The sequence below is a fragment of the Chiloscyllium punctatum genome, chromosome 40, assembly GCF_047496795.1.
Source record: "Chiloscyllium punctatum isolate Juve2018m chromosome 40, sChiPun1.3, whole genome shotgun sequence".
NCBI classification, from domain to species: domain Eukaryota; kingdom Metazoa; phylum Chordata; class Chondrichthyes; order Orectolobiformes; family Hemiscylliidae; genus Chiloscyllium; species Chiloscyllium punctatum.
This window is the reverse complement of record NC_092778.1, coordinates 10606119-10624387: the sequence shown is the minus strand read 5'-3', so window position 1 is coordinate 10624387 and position 18269 is coordinate 10606119. Positions and strand designations below refer to the sequence as shown.

The window sequence follows — 18269 nt, the reverse complement described above, 5'->3', positions numbered from 1 at the left end:
CGTAACCCACCCATACCCCTACATTTACCTAACACTACAGGCAATTTAGCATCTTTGGACTGTGGGAGGAAACCGGAGCACCCAGAGGAAACCCACGCAGACACGGGGAGAACATGCAAACTCCACACAGTCAGTCGCCTGAGGCGGGAATTGAACCCGGGTCTCTGGTGCTGTGAGGCAGCAGTGCTAACCACTATACCAACCACTGTGCCACTGTGCCGCCCACAAATTGTCTATTGTTCAGTGACATAATACTAGTGCTTCAGGAATTGTGGTGATGAAACAATGAGTAAATGCACTGAATATGTTTTCTAACTAACCTGTTTAGAAATGTTATTACACACCTGTGGAGCAGGTGGGACTTGAACCCAGGCATCCCGATCCAAGGGCAGGGAGGTAAATGCCTTGAATCCTACAGATCTGAAACGTTCCAGGTACCCACTCTGAGAAGTGATCTGATCTTAATTGAAATTAAAGACTTTAAAAACAGTAGGGCAGGTAACTTGCTAATGACAAAACATACGGCATGCTTTAAAAGATGGGTGCACTGTACGCAACATCATCAGTGGAGCTGTACAAGGAGCATGAAATTGGATGCAAATGTACTGCTTGTTACAATCAGAGAGAAATAACAGCTAATTTTTACATATGAAGATTCCACCCCTCCCCCTCAAAAAATGAACAAGATAAATAACCATCTGCTCTGTTGATTGAGGGTTAAATGTTGACCAGGAAACATGAGAATTTACCAACTCTTCTTTGGACAGTGCTATTGAACATTTTCATTTACCCACAAGACCAGGAAGAGGCTGAGTTTAATACTGCATTTGGAAGTATTGCACTGAAATGTAAGCCTAAATTATATGCTCCAATCTTCAGAGTGGGGTTATACCCATAGCTTCTTGACTATGTGATGAGAATATTATCACTAAGCCATGGCTGATGCCTAATAGTGTTGTACTGCTCCTGCAGTTGGCATGTAATCAAAATGTTTAATACACAATAGGGTCATAAGAAACAAATGTGAACTCTTCAAAATCCAATTTCTAAAATTCCTGCAAAAGTCAGATAGTGCTAAGTTCCCAATTATTTCCTTCGTACTGCAAAGTCTATCTGTCAGCTGTTACAACATGCAAAACACAACACCTTCATAAAAGGATAAAGGTCATGTAGAACAATCAACCAATCAGAATACAGTGGGTAAGCACACCACAATAACATTGGATTTGAATTGATTAATGAAAAAATGCTGAGCCCAGTTGCCCCAACGTCAAAGAGGTAAATATGGGATGATGTCGCACAGCATAAGGCCATTTGGCCCATCATTGTGTCTCAGTTCTTTAAACAAACAATCAATTTGTGGTAGGCCCTGCTGCTCCTTGGTTCTACAGATGTTTCCTTGTAAGTATATATCCACTGTTTTCTGTTAAAAACAAATAAATTACACATAATGCAAAACATCACACCAAAATAAAACAATCTATCATTGGTAAACTAATTTTATTTTGTAGCATTAATTACCTCCCTACCTAATTCCATTTTTCAAAATACTGTAGCATTAAAAATGAATCCAGCACCATCTAGAGGGAAAGCAAATGTAGGACAGAAATTAGAAAGGAAAAAATGTTTAAATGTCTTTCCATTTACCTTAAAATCTCCATCTGTGTCAAAACACTCATGGCATTGAACAGCAATAACTGGGAAGATTAGCCTAAACAATTCAGAAAATGACTGCATTCATACTGAGTACACATTAACTTATGCATGTGTTGTTTTATTAATCATTACATAATTTAATGATAGTTGTAATTTCTGGTATTTTTCTGGCAAAAGGATGAGACAAAGAATAGCGATGCTCACCAGTGTTTTCAGTAAAGCTGGCATGTCTGTCTTTTCATGCATTCTGTTTTATATTCATACCAGTATTTTTTTTCAGACCAAGTGGCACATGGAGACTGTTTCAGGAATATTAAATGATACAGCACAAAAGGAAGCCATTCAATCCATGTCTGTGTCAGCTCTTTGAATGAATTATCTGATTAGTCCCATTTCTCCCTGTTATTATCCCGCAATCTCACATTTTTTCTCATTGCAAATATTTATGCAGTTTTCTTTCTTAAGTTACTGTTCAATCTACCTGCATTGTCCCCTCAAAGACTGTATTCTACATCACAATTCAATAAGGAAACAAACATTTCCCTCCTATCCTGTCTGGTATTTCTGCCTTTATTTAAGAGCTGATCAGGATGATCCTGACTTAGTACTGAGTTAAAAAGTGGGTTCCCAACTAATGTGCACAGAGTTAAGACCAAACAACAACCACTTCAAACAAGAGATTTATTGAATGTTTTAAACTGAAATTTCTAAAAGTGACTGCAAGGTTGCATTGGTGCAAGATTGTGAAGTCATTGATTAATTGTTTTTCCAAAGAAAGCTCTTGCTTTTGTGCCTTTTGTGTTGCAAACAGTTAGATTCAGTGCGTTGTGGTCATGTGTATGTGTCAGTTTCCTCTCTGAAGCAGAGCAATTTGTGCAATATCACAGTTGTGGTCTCCCTGCTGAGCTGCTAACTCAAGTGAGGTTCAAAATAGTGAGAGTAGTGGTACTGCCTCTCCAGAAAGATAATCTTCACACAGCACTAAAATTCAAGCAGTTTAAGGCCTACACAGCCTAAGTTACTTGCTGCAACGTCACCATTTCACACACACACATACAAAATAACTTAAATGCAAATGTGAAATCCTGGATTTCATTTCATTTAATGAAAGCATTTGAGGTATTCTGTCTATCTGGTCTCTCAGGCTTTTCAGAAAATTTAAGGCATTTGATATCAGAGAAAATGTAGAAACAGTTGATTCAGAAAGAAAGAAAACAAAATAACTTTTATTTATACAGCATCATTCAAGACCACAGAAGTTCTAAAAGGTTGTACAGCTGATGAAGTACTTCTGAAGTGTAGACTTTTGTTGAATAAGAAGCTAAGAAGTTGAGAAGAACGAATGTTATGTTTGGAGAAAAGTTGGGAGAGATGCATCCCTTGGGTTAGTGCTTTGTTTTCAAATGATAGATCTTCTGGTCTCAGGTATAAGGAACATAGTGTCAAAATTTACTATTGCTACAAAGGCAGGAAGACAACATTGAAGAGAGATGTTAAAGAATTAATTGACATAGGCAGGTTAGCAGAATAGACAAAACTGGCAAAACAAAACTGGCAGATTCAATTTCGTGTGAAGAAGTGAGAAGTGATGTGAAGAAGTGGAAAGCAAGGATTGGCAGTATACACTGAGGGACCGTAAAGGAAGCAAATACCCCAGGGTTTAAATAAATAATTTCTTCAACTCACAAGTGAACATAGAACAATACAGCACAATACAGGACCTTCAGCCCTCGATGTTGTGCTGACCATTTATCTTAATCTAAGATCAAGCATACCCTTCATTTTACTATTATCCATGTGTCTATCGAAGAGTCATTCAAATGTCCCTAATGTATCTGACTCTCTACTATGACTACTAGCAGTGCATTCCATGCACCCACTACTCTCTGTGTAAAGAACCGACCTCTGACATCTCCTCTAAACCTTCCTCCAATCACCTTAAAATTATGTCTCCCTGTGATAGCTATTTCTGGGAGAAAGAGCAAATAGTGAGAAACTATCTATGACACTCATCATCTTGTACACCTTTAGCAAGTCACCTCTCACCTTTCTTCACTCCAATGAGAAAGGCCTTAGCTCCCTCAATCTTTCTTCATAAGACATGCCCTCCAGTCCAGGCAGCATCCTGGTAAATCTTCTCTGCACCCTCTAAAGCTTCTACATCCTTCCTATAATGAGGCAACCAGAATTGAACACAATATTCCAAGTGTGGACTAACCAGGGCTTTATAGAGGTGCAGCATAAGCTCACGGCTCTTAAACTCAATCCCACTGTTACTGAAAGCTAACACACACCGTTTGCCTTCTGAACAACCTTATTAACTTGTGTGGCAACTTTGAGGGATGTATGGACATGGATCCCAAGATTGATCTGTTCCTCCACACTGCCAAGAATCCTGCCTATAACCCTATATTCTGCATTCAAATTCAACTTTCCAAAGTAAATCACTTCACACTTTTCCAGGTTGAACTCCATCTGTCACTTCTCACCCCAGTTCTGCATCCTGTCAATGTCCTGTTGTAACCTACAATAGCCCTCCACATTATCCACCACTCCATCAACCTTCAGCAAACTTACTAACCCACCCTTCCACTTCCTCATCCAAGTCATTTATAAAAATCACAAAGAGCAGAAGTCCGAGAAAGATCCCTGCAGCAAGCCACTGGTCACCAAGCTCTAGGCTGAATATTTTCCATCTACTACCACCTTTGTCTTCTCTTGACCTGCCATGTTTCCATCAAGACAGCCAAATTTCCCTGTATCCCAGGCCTTTTTACTTTCTGAATGAGCCCACCATGGGGAACCTTATAAAATGCCTTGCTAAAATCCATTACACCATTTCCACTGCTCTACCTTCATCAGTGTGTTTTGTCATATCCACAAAGAATTCAATAAGGCTTGTGAGGCATGATCTGCCCCTCACAAAACCATGCTGACGATCTCTATCTCTAATCTAACTATGGTTTTTCAAGTGATCATAAATCCTTTTTCTCAGAATCCTCTCCAATAATTTGCCGACCATAGATGTAAGACTCACTAATCTAAAATTCCCATGATTATCCCTATTCCCTTTCTTGAACAAGGGAATAACATTTGCCATCCTCCAATCATCTGGCACTACTCCAGTGGATAGTGAGGATGCAAAGGTCATTACCAAAGGCACAGCAATCTCTTCCCTCACTTCCTGTAGTAACCTTGGATTAGTGCAGATAAATAAAGTCCTAAAAGGCCAGTAGCATTTTTAATTTTTACAAAAAGTGGCTTGGAATACAACAGTAAAGAAATAAGAATATTTATACAGAGCTCTTGGTAGGGCTGCTTGGATGATTCTTGATGATCAAACAACCTTTCATCACATTTTAAGTATTTTATAACTGATCAAAAAATAATTTCAAGCAAAATAAACAGTTTAAAAGAACAACTTTTTTTTTTCCCCCTGGTTTGCTCACAGCAGTGTTCTGGGTATAACTTCTTGGAACATCCAACCAGTGTAGTTAGTGATAGGTGGCAAACCATGTTTCCCTCATACGGACAATTTGTATCTTCTTAAAACCTCTGGCTTTTGCTGTAGAACCTATGCCTAGTAGAAATTTGTGCTGATAGTTTGCAAAGCAACACCATTTGCTTTTGCTATTCATAATGCAGAGGCCAGCAACGACAAAATGGTTGGTATTATCCCAGTGTGGCATTACAATTCATGTTCCCAACCTACTCACAATCTTATCACAATCTGATCTTGCAGAGAGAGTAGTGATGAATTTATAGCAGCAAGTGATGAATTAGAAAACAATTTTATCTTTTTTGATGTGTGTGTTGATATCTATCCATTGGGAACAAGAAAGCAATATAAAAATAATGTCCCTTATGAACCTATCAACTGAAGGTTGAAAACAGCAGCTTCTTATCCTAGTCATCTTTGGCGTTGTAGGCAGAAGAGGTGAGGATGGTGATTTGTGAGTGATCTAAAATACAGCAGTATTATTAAAGGTGAACCATGCTGAAATCATGACTGCTCAGTCCTATATGTATAATCCTCAGCCTTCTTCATTCTGTTCTAGAGCTCAGCAGCTCCTCTTGGTGAAGATTCAGAGATTGATGTACCGCAGCAACAGAGATGAGACAGACAATCAATATAGCACTCTCCGAGGATTATGGGTCTGTCTTTCTATCAATCTGAATAATTTATGCTTTTCATACAATCAATTTCCATTAAACGATGAACCTATTTTGCCTCAAAACCTCTGATGTTGATCTAAATTGTTGCAATGAGGGAAATCTGTGTATATTTTGGTAAAATACTTGATATGCATTGGATTACAATGAAGCAATGTATCCAAATCTTCTGATTCTTTTCTCTAATTTCACCTTTTTTTAATTTTGAATGGTTTGTAAGTGTACACTTTGAGAGAAAAACCGTCAGTGTAATTAAGCTCAGACAAGCTGTTTTCTTTCTTTTGGAATATGATACAATCACACTCATTGAGTGATGCAAATATTTTTCATTATTTATTGAGGTGTCACAAGGGAATAAGAATTTGGGGCCATATTTTTGATCGATCAATTCAGCTAATTCAAACATTCCCCTTTCTTTTGTGAGAATACTCCTGACATCCAGTACCCTCATTGCAGTTTAAAAAAAGGCCATGTTTCTTCTTAATCATGAAAGCCTTAGTTACATCACATTGAAGAACATCCTCTTTCCAAAACAGAGGTCAAACCACACTTTTTTAAAGGACTTCACAATGTAAATTCATGAGACACCAAAATGTGCAAAATGAAATGACACTAATGGAAGTAACACTTGAACTAAAATTCTTAGTTGTCCAGGTACAATGATTCTGCTGGAGAGACTGGTACTGACAATGAGAGGGTTAACAAGCCTGCATCCTTATTTAACTGATTTTAATGGCAGAAGCACAAAATGGAAAATGTTTTTGACTTCTCAGTAATTGATAACTTAATGTATATTTTCATTTTCTCAGGATTCATTAAGTAAGGAATTCACTGTTTGTGTTGTTGTGTCGTGCTTTGCATTTATATCTCTTGTGGATATTTACAAGTTTTGCTACAACCAATTAAATAAGATATTGAATTTTTACCAAAATATTCAAATTTATAATGGGTTTCATACAGCTGTGGGCATGTAATCGTGCGTGCAGAATAATATATTGATAGGAGAGAACTACAAGATACTTAGAAAATCGAAGGATAGAAATAATGCCATAAACCAAAACAGCAAAATTGGTTTAACTTGTCCAGTGAAGCAAGGAAATTATCCAATTTATTTAAGCCACTGCTGAACTTCTAGGAAACAATTGTCTCGATACCATGTGTTGGAACTTAGCCTGTTCAATTAATTAGCTCAGCCAATGCTGTCTGTGCTTTCCTCTCTTCCAGAACTTTTTACAACCCGAAGAACAGCCCTCTATAGATCCCAAAGCTCCCCGCCTCTCAAGAGCGAGCATTTTCTTCGGTCAGATTTTACAGGTGATTCATCATGCAATGGGGAAGCATCAGCCATTATATAGAATTTGTTCTATAGAAATATGCCATTTAATCCAATTAATGTTTTTCTTAATTCTTTTGTGGGATTTAGCAAGGCCAGCATTTACTGTTGATCTTTAATTGCCTTTTGAGAAGATCAAAGACAGTGTTAATGGGGAGACTTTGGAATGATGGTAATGTCACTGGAGTAGTAATCCATACACCTAGGCAAATGCTTTGGGGACACTTATTCAAATCATACTACGACAGATTGTGTAATTTAACTAGAAAATGAAGCTCGTCTCAACATTAGTGACCATAACAATGTTATGATTGTGTTTAAAAACCAGTCATCTTGCAAGTGTCCTTTATGGAAGGAAATCTGCTGTCCTGACCTGGTCAAGCCTATTGTGATCCACAAACCTTAAAGGGTTTCAACTTTCAAGGGTGACTTGCTGGCCCCGCAGGGAACCCCTATATTCTATGACTGAATAGAAATGAAATGCTAGTGTTATGCCTCATACTCTTTCCACTCCTCTTTTTCTAACCCTGTTTACATAGCCTTCTATGCTAATCATATCAACGAGGCCCTGTGGTTCCATATTTCACATGCTAAATATTCTGTAGCTAAAGATGTTTCTTTTTGAACTTCTTATTGATGACTGACATATTTATGATTCTAGTTTTCAGTCCTCCCAGAGACAACACATAGAAGCATATTCACTATTCTACATTATTAAATGATATAATAAAGCCTAGAGTGTCATGCCTCTGCCATCTCTTTTCAGAATACAACCCCCAGCTGTTCAATCCAGCCTCGGGCGACTGTCTGTGTGGAGTTTGCACATTCTCCCCGTGTCTGCATGGGTTTCTCCAGGTGCTCCGGTTTCCTCCTACAGTCCAAAAATGTGCAGGTCAGGTGAATTGGCCATGCTAAATTGCCCACAGTATCAGGGGTGAATATAGGGTAGGGGAATGGGTTACTCTTCGGAGGGTCGGTGTGGACGTGTTGGGATGAAGGGCCTGTTTCCATACTGTAGGGAACCTAATGTAATCTATTCCAATGGCTTTAGCCTCTAAGTTACCTTTGTAAACTGCACTTTTTTTTTCTTCTCATGATGCTACAGCATTGCGAGCATTTGAACTTTTTAATGAGTTATATATGTGCTAGAAAGATATTTAGCAAAGGTAAACAAAGTCTTCTGCATTTTATATGGTCTGTGTGGTAAAACATGGAACAAGATTAATAATTAGCTCTTAACTACAATAAATTGCACCAGAAACCATATAGGAATAGGTGAAGCCCTTAAATTCCAGGAAATTACTCTCCGAGAAAGTGAGAACTGCAAATGCTGGAGATCGGAGTCAAGAGTATGGTGCTGGAAAAACACAGCAGGTCAGGCAGCATCCAATGAGCAGGAGAATCAACATTTTGAGCATTAGGGCTTATGCCTGAAACATCGATTTTCCTGCTACTAGGAAAGTACTCTGCCTCAAAGGCAGATTATGATTGAATTGTACATAAATTCCATTTATTTGCCACAGCTCCAAATACATTCATATCCTTTCTTAACCTATGAGACCACCACATGAGACTGCTGCTGTTTCTTGTCCCTTCTCAAAGAAGGAGTAAATATTAAATGGTTCAGACCATTACATTTTGGGCAGAACAAATAATCAGGTTTGTGTATGAATAAAATAATCCAAAAGTAATGAGTCACAGGATGTTACTTTTGGAAATACTCAGGAAACAATAAAGATTAAATCACACCTCAATGGATTAAAATATCTTCTTTAGAATGAATTTTTTCAACAGTTAATTAAATGACAAGATTTTTGGACACAATTATTGAGGATCTTCATTGATGTAGTAACTGTAGCTGGTTAATGCAGGGTTCATGTGTACCAGAAGGAGTTTAGCTGATTATTATGCTCACCCCAGAATTAAGCACAAGGGAAAACTCAAGGATTTAAGTAAAAGTCTCCTCAATCCATCAAAATCTATAACTTTATAGGTATGAAGGATATATCAAGTAGATATCCAAGCATTGCACATCGAATAATGTTTTAATCGAATATTGTTGTTTGAAACACAGGACAAAGCTTCTGCATTTTGATCATTTTACAAGTCAAACAATCTGTCCTGGACCAAAAGTCACTTTTCCATTTCGCATGTAGATAGCATTCATAGAATTTACACACAGAAATAGGCTGATACACTTAAATTGTCAATGACAGTATAAATGTTCACAATGTCTCCATTTTATTTCATCATTCCTCTAGGCAAACATTTCTATTTCTTGTGATCTCAAGTACTTATGTAGCTTCCCTGTAAATAAATATTTACATATACATATGCTGTTTACCTGGTGAAGACGTTTATCTTCAATTCATTCTTAGATTTATGAATGACTGTTTCTCCCTTCCTATAAATTATAATGTGGACAAGGGAAGTCAGTTTATTCTTAACTTTGGATATCTCAAAACAGTAATGACATCAAGAAGAAATGTTTTCTGTTTTTGACTTGAGATAAAACTGCTTTTGTCATAAATATAATGGTACAAATCACATCTGTTGATATCTGTACAATAGCCCTGGACACCAATAACTTTTATGAAGTACTCAAGCCTCCAATTTCACCTCTTAAAACTTATACAATAGCAAATGTCTACAGGCACTCTGCCTACAAAACTAGTGTTTAGGCAACTATACAACAATGTTATGGCATGCACTAATCATTTTAAAATAGACAGTGAAGTTGCAAGTTCCTTTCTTTTTGTTTCAGCTGCAAAATTTAAAGGGCCAAGGATTTAAATAACTTGAAAGCTTTATAGTTCCACAGAGTCGCTTATTCATCATTGTTAGGTTTGGTCCACTTAAAAATTAATCTGATCTAACTAGTAAAGATGCTGAGGTGTCAGTATTTTGAGTTGTTATGATTTTATTAATAATCAGTCACCATATACATGAAATACTTGCATCACATCTGTCTCCATGGAAGGCTAGGCAAAAATGTTCTTACCATTGGATCTCTGACATCAATGATGGCATTTGCATTCGACCAGTTTCGAAGCATCTCATTCTACTTCCCCATCATTGACAAAATTTTGTTTTAATCATTATCTTACATACACTGATTTTTTAAAAATTTAAAAACAACCCTTTGACTCCACTGACTTAGTTGTCAGGCGTTTTCATAACTCTCCCTGCTTGTGTTCTTGTCAGACTTGAAAGATCAGCAGTAGTTCAGATATGGTTCAGATGTTGAATAGATAACTCTTTGTTGTCTTTGGTTTCTTGAAATAAGATTTCTCCTATTTCTTATTATCTTCTGGCATGAGTATTAGATATGATCTCTTTTGGTTTATATCACTTTGGACAATTGCCCCTTCTCTATTTTGATCAATTCTCTTCAAACTATATTTATTAGGTTTGACATATTCCAATTATGGTGTCTCGTTTGTAGTTTTTCCCTTGTGGTTTTCTGTAAGATTTCTTTCTATCTTACACAACTTAATATTTTAAGACATTCAGCCTTAGGTATAATTTCTTATGTAGGATAGAAAGTTGAGTTTTGAGTTTCCTTTCTACTAGTAGCTATAATGGTTCAAATCTACTTAGAGTGGTCTTATTGTTTTAACGTGCTGCTTGGAAGTCTGCACTTTTTTTTCAGAGTGATTTAATCATTCTAACTCCTCATTTTAGTTTTCCATCACATGAAGGATACTGGGGAGAACTTGAATGATGTTCAAATGCATATTCTTCTGTAAAATACGTGAAATAGAAGCAAATTTTGGGCTATTGTTTAATAGAACCTGGTCTGGTACACTATGTATTGCAAATATCTTTTCAATATACTGTGTTTGTTTTAGTAGTTGTCATGTGATAATTGCTTAACTTTGATTCATCTGAAAAGGTAATCTTTGACAATCAAGTATAACTTGCCATTAAAGAAGATTAAATCCAAGATATTCCCATGGCCTGGTTGGAAATTTTAGTGGTTTTCTCTGTTCTGGTTTGCATGTTGTGCACATTTCACAATTTAAAATAATTTCTCTGTGCCTTTTGACATTCGCAGCTGATACAGATATTGATACCTAAACACAAGCTCGGCATTACGCCATACCCATTGGCCTGATGTAGGTTTTTTCTAAGATGCTCTCTCTGAATGAAACTGGATTACTCAGGCCTTGTCATACACTCATCTGTCTTTCCTGATAGTGACATGATTTCTGTGTTCAAAGAATGCTTTTATAATGACAGTAGCTTGACACTGTTCTGGCCAACTTTGCATGCAGTATTGGGAAATTTGGTTGCAGTCTTCAGCTTGCATCTGTGCTGATGTATTTCCGAGTTTGTTCATTGCTGCTGTCCGTCGTGTTGCAGTATCCTCATCGTATGTCTCAAATTCATCAATAAAGTTCACACCTTGCAGTGTAAGACTATCTGTAGGTGCTCTAAATGTTGTATCTCTCATTATATATTTACAAATGGGTTTACAATCCCATTTTGTAAACAAATCTGGATTCTCAGTGATCATTTGGAATATTAGGCATCATTCTTCAGAAATCTTCTGGAGCTGATATACCAAAAATATTCATAACAATAACTTCCATAAGGGGGTAATAAAAGTTGTCAATAACTTTGACATCTCGTCTTAAAGATCCACTGTTCATATCCAGTTTCACGAATATGATGCTTTGGACAACTTTGCCAAATATTTGTCCACTGAGGACATTGGATACGTTTCTCTTGCTGCAGCTTTGTGTCCAAATCTCTATGCATGTTTAAATGATGCTGTTTGGTTTAGGAGTTGGGACCATTCCCAAATACCACTTCAGTGGTATCATGACTGAGGAAGTTAATCACATCCTGATCAACTCTTCAAGTTGAAATATTACTTACTTCCTTCATTGGTGTGCATAGTATTTTTGTGGGCACACAGATATTTTGATGTGGTCTCTTTACGCAGTGCGATGCTGCATTCTGTTTTAAGTCTTCCAGTCCTGTGAATAATTTTGGGAAGTCTTTCTGCAAGTGACTGCTACTCTCTTGTTGGTTGACATCTTGCACTTTCCTTACGAAATTGAAGTTGCTGTTCTTTAGGTTATGTAACAAACTTCCAGTGTTGCCTTTTTTAATACTGGAGTATTTTGTGGCTTCCTTTTAACTTTTAATTGGATTCAACCTGGTCCATGTAATTGTATTTCTGTTAGCTCTACATGGCTCTACCACTGCTGCTTGTCTGGCAATATGATTACACTTGCTCCTGTGTCTAACTTGAAAGGAATTATATTTCCATTGACATAGATATCTGCAGTGCAGAATGTATTAAAGTCTTTCATTACCCCTTGGAACTTTTTCATCTTGCATTGCATTGATGATTGCTGCACTTCATGGATAGCTCTTTTTTTTAAAAAAAAACCATAGCTTTAGGTCTTTTTTTTAATTTGAACTCTTACTTTGGCACTTTTTTTTAAAGTGATCACTTCGCTTACACTAGAAGCATAATGTTTATTTGCAAGATACCAACCTTAACTGTGCGGGGTGTTTTTCGCAGTTTTTTTTTAGGAATCTTGCACTTTCACTTTCAATGGTTTCTTCTTTTCTATAGTGCCTTGTACCATTTTTTTTCGAAATTATAAACCTTGCAATTATATTGATGCTGGAGATTGCCTTTACCATAGCTTTTGTTCACCTCTGAGCTTGTTCTGGTTTGCTTTTGAGTTTTTGTCTCATTAGTGCATTTTCTTTCTGAGAGAGACCTTCTTTTGACTATAATAAATCGAATTGAGTTTCATCAGCTATTCCAACAAAACTGCGGTCTCTAATCTATTCTGTCTTTAAATTTCCATAGGTGCAGCCCTCAACTGATCTCCACAAATCATTGATAAAATCTTCTTTTGATTTGTTTGAGTGCTTAATTCCATTAAACCTGGCTGTTTCCAAAATCCTATTTGTTTTGAGGTTGAAATAACTGTCAAAGACTTTTAAAAATTTCTTTACATTTGTCTACTTCTTCCTGAGTTCTTTGCCTTCACATTATCTGCTATATTTTCAACAGAATAAAGATTCATGCTTAAGATTTGTTGTCTAATCCTGAAGCACTTCTATATCATGGGAATCTTTATCTATGCCTTCTTGTACAATGTTCATATTTTACCCACATTAATGTCTACCTTTATCCATCTCAAGAAGCAAGTGACCTCTCTCAAAGGACCAAGTTAACTTTCCAAACAGTACTTTGCAGTTCCATAACTCCAAGACTTTGAATAATTTTCTCAGTGGTAAACTGTTCTATTCTAGTTTTGAAAGTTGGTTCTGTTTGGAGGCAGCTGCAGTTTTACATGCATAACATGCTACAGACCCTGACAATGCTCTGGCAATAGTACTGAAGACTTGCTGCTCCCTTAGGCAAGCTGTTCCAGTACAATTACAACACTGGCATCTACCTGATAATTTCATAATTTGGAAAATTGTCCAAGTATGTCCTGTACATAAAAAGCAGGACAAATCCAACCCAGACAATTACTACCCATCAAGTCACGGTGGCTCAGTGGTTAGCACTGCTGCCTCACAGCACAAGGGTCCCAGGTTCGATTCCAGCCTTGGGCGACTGTCTGTGTGGAGTTTGCACGTTCTCCCCATGTCTGCGTGGGTTTCCTCCAGGTGCTCCAGTTTTCTCCCACAGTCCAAAGATGTGCAGGTCAGGTGAATTGGCCATGCTAAATTGTCCATAGTGTTAGGTGCATCAGTCACAGGGAAATGGGCCTGGATGGGTTACTCTTCGGAGGGTCGGTATGGACTTGTTGGGCCAAGGGGCCTGTTTCCACACTGTAGGGAATCTAATTTAATCAAAAAAAGGTCTACTCTCGATCATCAGTAAAGTGATGGAGGTGTCATCAACAGTTGGTATCAAGCAGCACCTACTGAGCAATAATCTGCCTAGTGATGCCCACTTTGAGATCCACCAGCACCACTCAGCTCCTAACCTCATTACAGTGTTGATTTAAACATGGACAAAAGAGCTGAATTCAAGAGGTGAATGAGTGTGATAATCCTTGACATCAAGGCATCATTTGACTGAGTGTGGCATCCAGGATCCCTGGCAAAACTGGAATCTATGGGAATTCGGAGACAAACTGTCCAGTGGTTGGAGTCATACCCGGCATATAGGAAGATGGTCGTGGTTGTTGGAGGTCAATCATCTCAGCTACAGGATATCTCTGCAGGAGTTCCTCAAGGTTGTGTCCTAGGCCGCTTCATCAATGACCTTCCCTCCATCATAAGGTCAGAAGTGGGGATATTTGCTGATGATTGCACAGTGTTCAGTACCATTCATGATTCCTCAGATAGTGAAGCAGTCCATATCCAAATGCAATAAGATCTGGACGTATCCAGACTTGTGCCAACAAATGGCAAGTAACATTTGTGCGACACAAATGCCAAGCTATGACTATCATCAATAAGAAGAGACAATCAAACCATGACTGCTTGACATTCAATGGTGTTGCCATCACTGAATCCCCACTATCAACATCCTGAGCTTATCATTGACCAGAAACTCAATTGAACTCATCACATAAACACAGTTGCTACAAGATACTGTGGCAAATAATCACCTCCTGACTCCTCAAAGTCTGTCCACCATCTACAAGGCCCAAGTCAGAAGTGTAATGAAATGTTTCCCACTTACCTGGATGAATGCAGTCCCAACAACACTCAAGTTTGACACCATCCAGGACAAAGCAGTTTGCTTGATTGGTATTACACCCACAAGCATCATCTCCCTCCACCACCAATGCTCAGTAGCAGCAGTGAAAACTAAATGAGATGCACTGCTGAAATTCACCAACAATCCTCAGATAGCACCTTCCAAACCCACAACCACTTCCATGTAGAAGGTCAAGAGCAGCACATATATGGGAATACCGCCACCCTCAAGCTCCATTCCAAGCCACTCACCATACTGACTTGGAAATATATCACCATTCCTACACTGTCCAGAAAAAACAATCCTGGAATTCCTTCCCTAATGGCATGATGGGTGACTCCACAACAGGTGGACCGCAGCATTTCAAGAAGGCAGCTCAGCACCACCTTCTCAAAGGCAACTAGGGACGGGCAATAAATGCTGGCCAGCCAGTGATGCCACATCTCACAACGAATCAATAAAAGAAACTGTGTGTAAACCACCGATGTGGAAAGTATAATCCTCCTCCATTTTCCAACCCGCTCCCCTCCAACTCAGCTGGCGAAAATAATGAGTGTTGAGTTCAACCGGGCAACATCAGTAATCCTTTTTAACAAAACACACATTCCTTCATTTCCATGAAAGTTCTGGCCTTTCAGGGGAGGGAGTATCTCCATGAAACTCACCAAAATTGACACTTAGGGCTGAAATTAAACAGATTGAGCTTTCGAACCAAACTGCTTAACTGCCCTGACATCCCTATTTCCAATATCACCAAAAAATGTTGTCTGTCATTATCACATTGCTCTCTGTGGGATCTTGCCATGTGCTCATCATGTCTGAGCTGTTAACACTTATGCAAGTGGTGGTCAAGATCCAGGCCAGTTATTGGCCACTGAAGGTGCCTTGGATCACAAAGTGTATCCAAGTGGTTCTTTTCTGATTCAGTTAAATGTACTTAAGAGAAGACTCAACAACATGAATTTACTTAGATATGAACATTTATCAAGTAATCATTAAAAAGAAGAAAGCAATAAGCCTAACACCCTTTTGCCCATCAGGGACCCTCGGTCAACAGTTGGTCTGGAGGATTAGGTTTGTTCCTGGTACAGTTCACAATCCCGGTCTGAATTGAAATCCAATGACTCAGAACAAACATCTTTGTCCTATATAGTGTAATAAACAGTAAGTCCGGAAAAACAATTGTGCCATCTTTGGCATGTACAGGAATGTTCACAGGACTCATTCAAGTCATGCAGCTATTGAATATCATCATCAATTTTAGCCCATCCTGTACAGAAGGACTTCTTCCTGTCTGGCTAGTGAAAGAAGTTCAGAGATCAGGGTGAATCCAGCAGGTATTCCCTCTCTGGCCTTAGGTGAAAGAGGTAAGTGCTATGTCACTAGTGACTACTGAGCCAGGATCCCCACTGGAATCACAGGGCTGCCAATCAATCAGACTGAAGTGTGCAAATATTACCTCCATCCAATCAATGTTCCATAGAGTGTTAAATGTCTGTACAGCTATCCTAAAAGTCTTGCCCGATACTTCTTCATTGGCTGAAAAGGTGTTTGGGGCATCTTGAGATCATGTATGTTGGCATAGATATAAAAACTGTCTCTCCTTTCTGCTGCTGAGACATTCTAGTTTACCAGTTTTCTCAGATTCACATTGAAACAAAAATTCTTTATACATTACCCCATTTGTACTTTGCTGGGTGGTAACTAGGAATTTAGTGTGACCCTGACTAGAGCCTAAAGATAGGTAATCAGTAGAACAATGATGAGTGGCCTTGTTTTCCACCAACAAATAATTACACTTCAAAAAATGAATTGAAAGAGATTAATCTCCCTGACTTTTGCTTAAATGTACACAGTTGAACAATTTTTGTTGCTTTACTTCATGCACATTATGTCCCAGAGGATCAGATATTCTGACTCTGCTCCTTGCCTGCCTTCCATGCATCTCCATATCAATCAGCACAATTTGATAAGAACTCCTCACTAAGCATTCCTGAATTTATTTTGTTTCTATCTCAGATATTGCAGTCTCATTGCCCACTGGGATTCTATGAAAAGTAACCCCCAATATTTAACAATTAAAGATGTGATTCATACGTGGGTCTCCACCATTAGTGATCTTCACCAGTGATGCCCCATGTATTGCCCTGCATGGGTTTACATAAAAGGGCTGTAATTTACAAATATTACCTGCAAATTGTTGCTTGGTGTTTGCCTTCTAAAATATATCCACAATCTATTCAAAAATGAAAATACCTGATTTTATGTTGACATGGCAGTTAGTTTCAAGGTACCCACAGGAGTGGTTTCAGACAAAATTTGGCACCAAGAAAGAGATGGAGACTTTAGGACTGGTGACTAAATGTTTGGCCAAATTTTTTTTTAATTGTATCTCCTAAGGAAAATGAGGCGGGTGATTTAGGGAAAAAGGTCCAGAGCTCAGGGCCCAGGCATTTAATGTTGTCACCACCAATGAAGGCCAAATGGAAATAATGGATGTCCAAGAAGCCAGGGTTGATTTATAAGGGTGGAGGAAGTTTTAGAGATAGAGGGTGGTGAGACCATGGAAAAATTAAAAACCAAGATTTTAAAATCAAGAAATGCTGGACTGGGAACTACTGTAACTCAGTAAGTACAGGGGCATGGGAAGAAGAAGACCACCATTCCCCACCTTTTAATGTGTGCTGAAAAAATGTATTTGCAGTATTCTTGTTACAAGTACTGATCTAGAATTTACACGTTGAAGTTGCTGAAATGCTTTCATTGTACTGTGTTTGGTTTTTCTTTGTCTCTGTTCAGTTTGTCAGTAGGTCTGACAACAAGTACAAGAGAATGAACAGCAGTGAGCGTGTACGGATTGTCACTGGATCCCCATCTGGACCAGCAAAAGCCTCTTTCGAAACTCTGAAATTTTCCGCTGAAAAACAGGATGGTAATAAAAGGACGTGTATTTATATAGCATCTCTCACCACCTCTGGATGATCCAAAGTGCTTTATGGCAAATGATGTACTTCTGGAATTGCAATCACTGCTCAAGAAAAGTCACCATAGTTCCACTGGACCAAGAGGCTACTCTCTCATTCGAGAGGGGTGACTGTTGGTTTAACCAGAGAGTCACTATGACTCAGACAAGGGGAAAGGTTGATAAGGAGAGCCCTTCACAGTAACTTCAGCCAGTGCAGGAATTGTACCCATGCTGCTGGCATCATTATGGGTTGATAACCAGCCAACTGAGCTAACCAACCTCCAGTGGTGAGCACTGCTGCCTCACAGCACCCGGGTTTGATTCCAGCCTCAGGTGGCTGTCTGTGTGGAGTTTGCACATTCTCACTGTGTCAGCGTGGGTTTCCTTCAGGTGCTTCAGTATCCTCCCACAATCCAAAGATATGCGGGCTAGGTGGCTAGGTGAATTGG

The 18269-nt window shown here is 38.5% G+C and overlaps 1 protein-coding gene and 1 long non-coding RNA gene across 3 annotated transcripts in view; one reads left to right on the top strand and one right to left on the bottom strand.

The window, feature by feature from the left end:
* LOC140464345 (uncharacterized) overlaps window positions 1–18269 on the bottom strand; it is a 163794-nt gene that overhangs the window by 53822 nt on the left and 91703 nt on the right. The gene's annotated exons all lie outside the window — the stretch shown is intronic.
* The window catches only part of card11 (caspase recruitment domain family, member 11), a 369647-nt gene that overhangs the window by 321114 nt on the left and 30264 nt on the right, over window positions 1–18269 (top strand). Inside the window, exons 21-23 of the mRNA XM_072559295.1 lie at window positions 5715–5811; window positions 7054–7143; window positions 17655–17787. Coding sequence (XP_072415396.1) covers window positions 5715–5811; window positions 7054–7143; window positions 17655–17787 — 320 coding nt within the window. The remainder of the gene's footprint in view (window positions 1–5714; window positions 5812–7053; window positions 7144–17654; window positions 17788–18269) is intronic.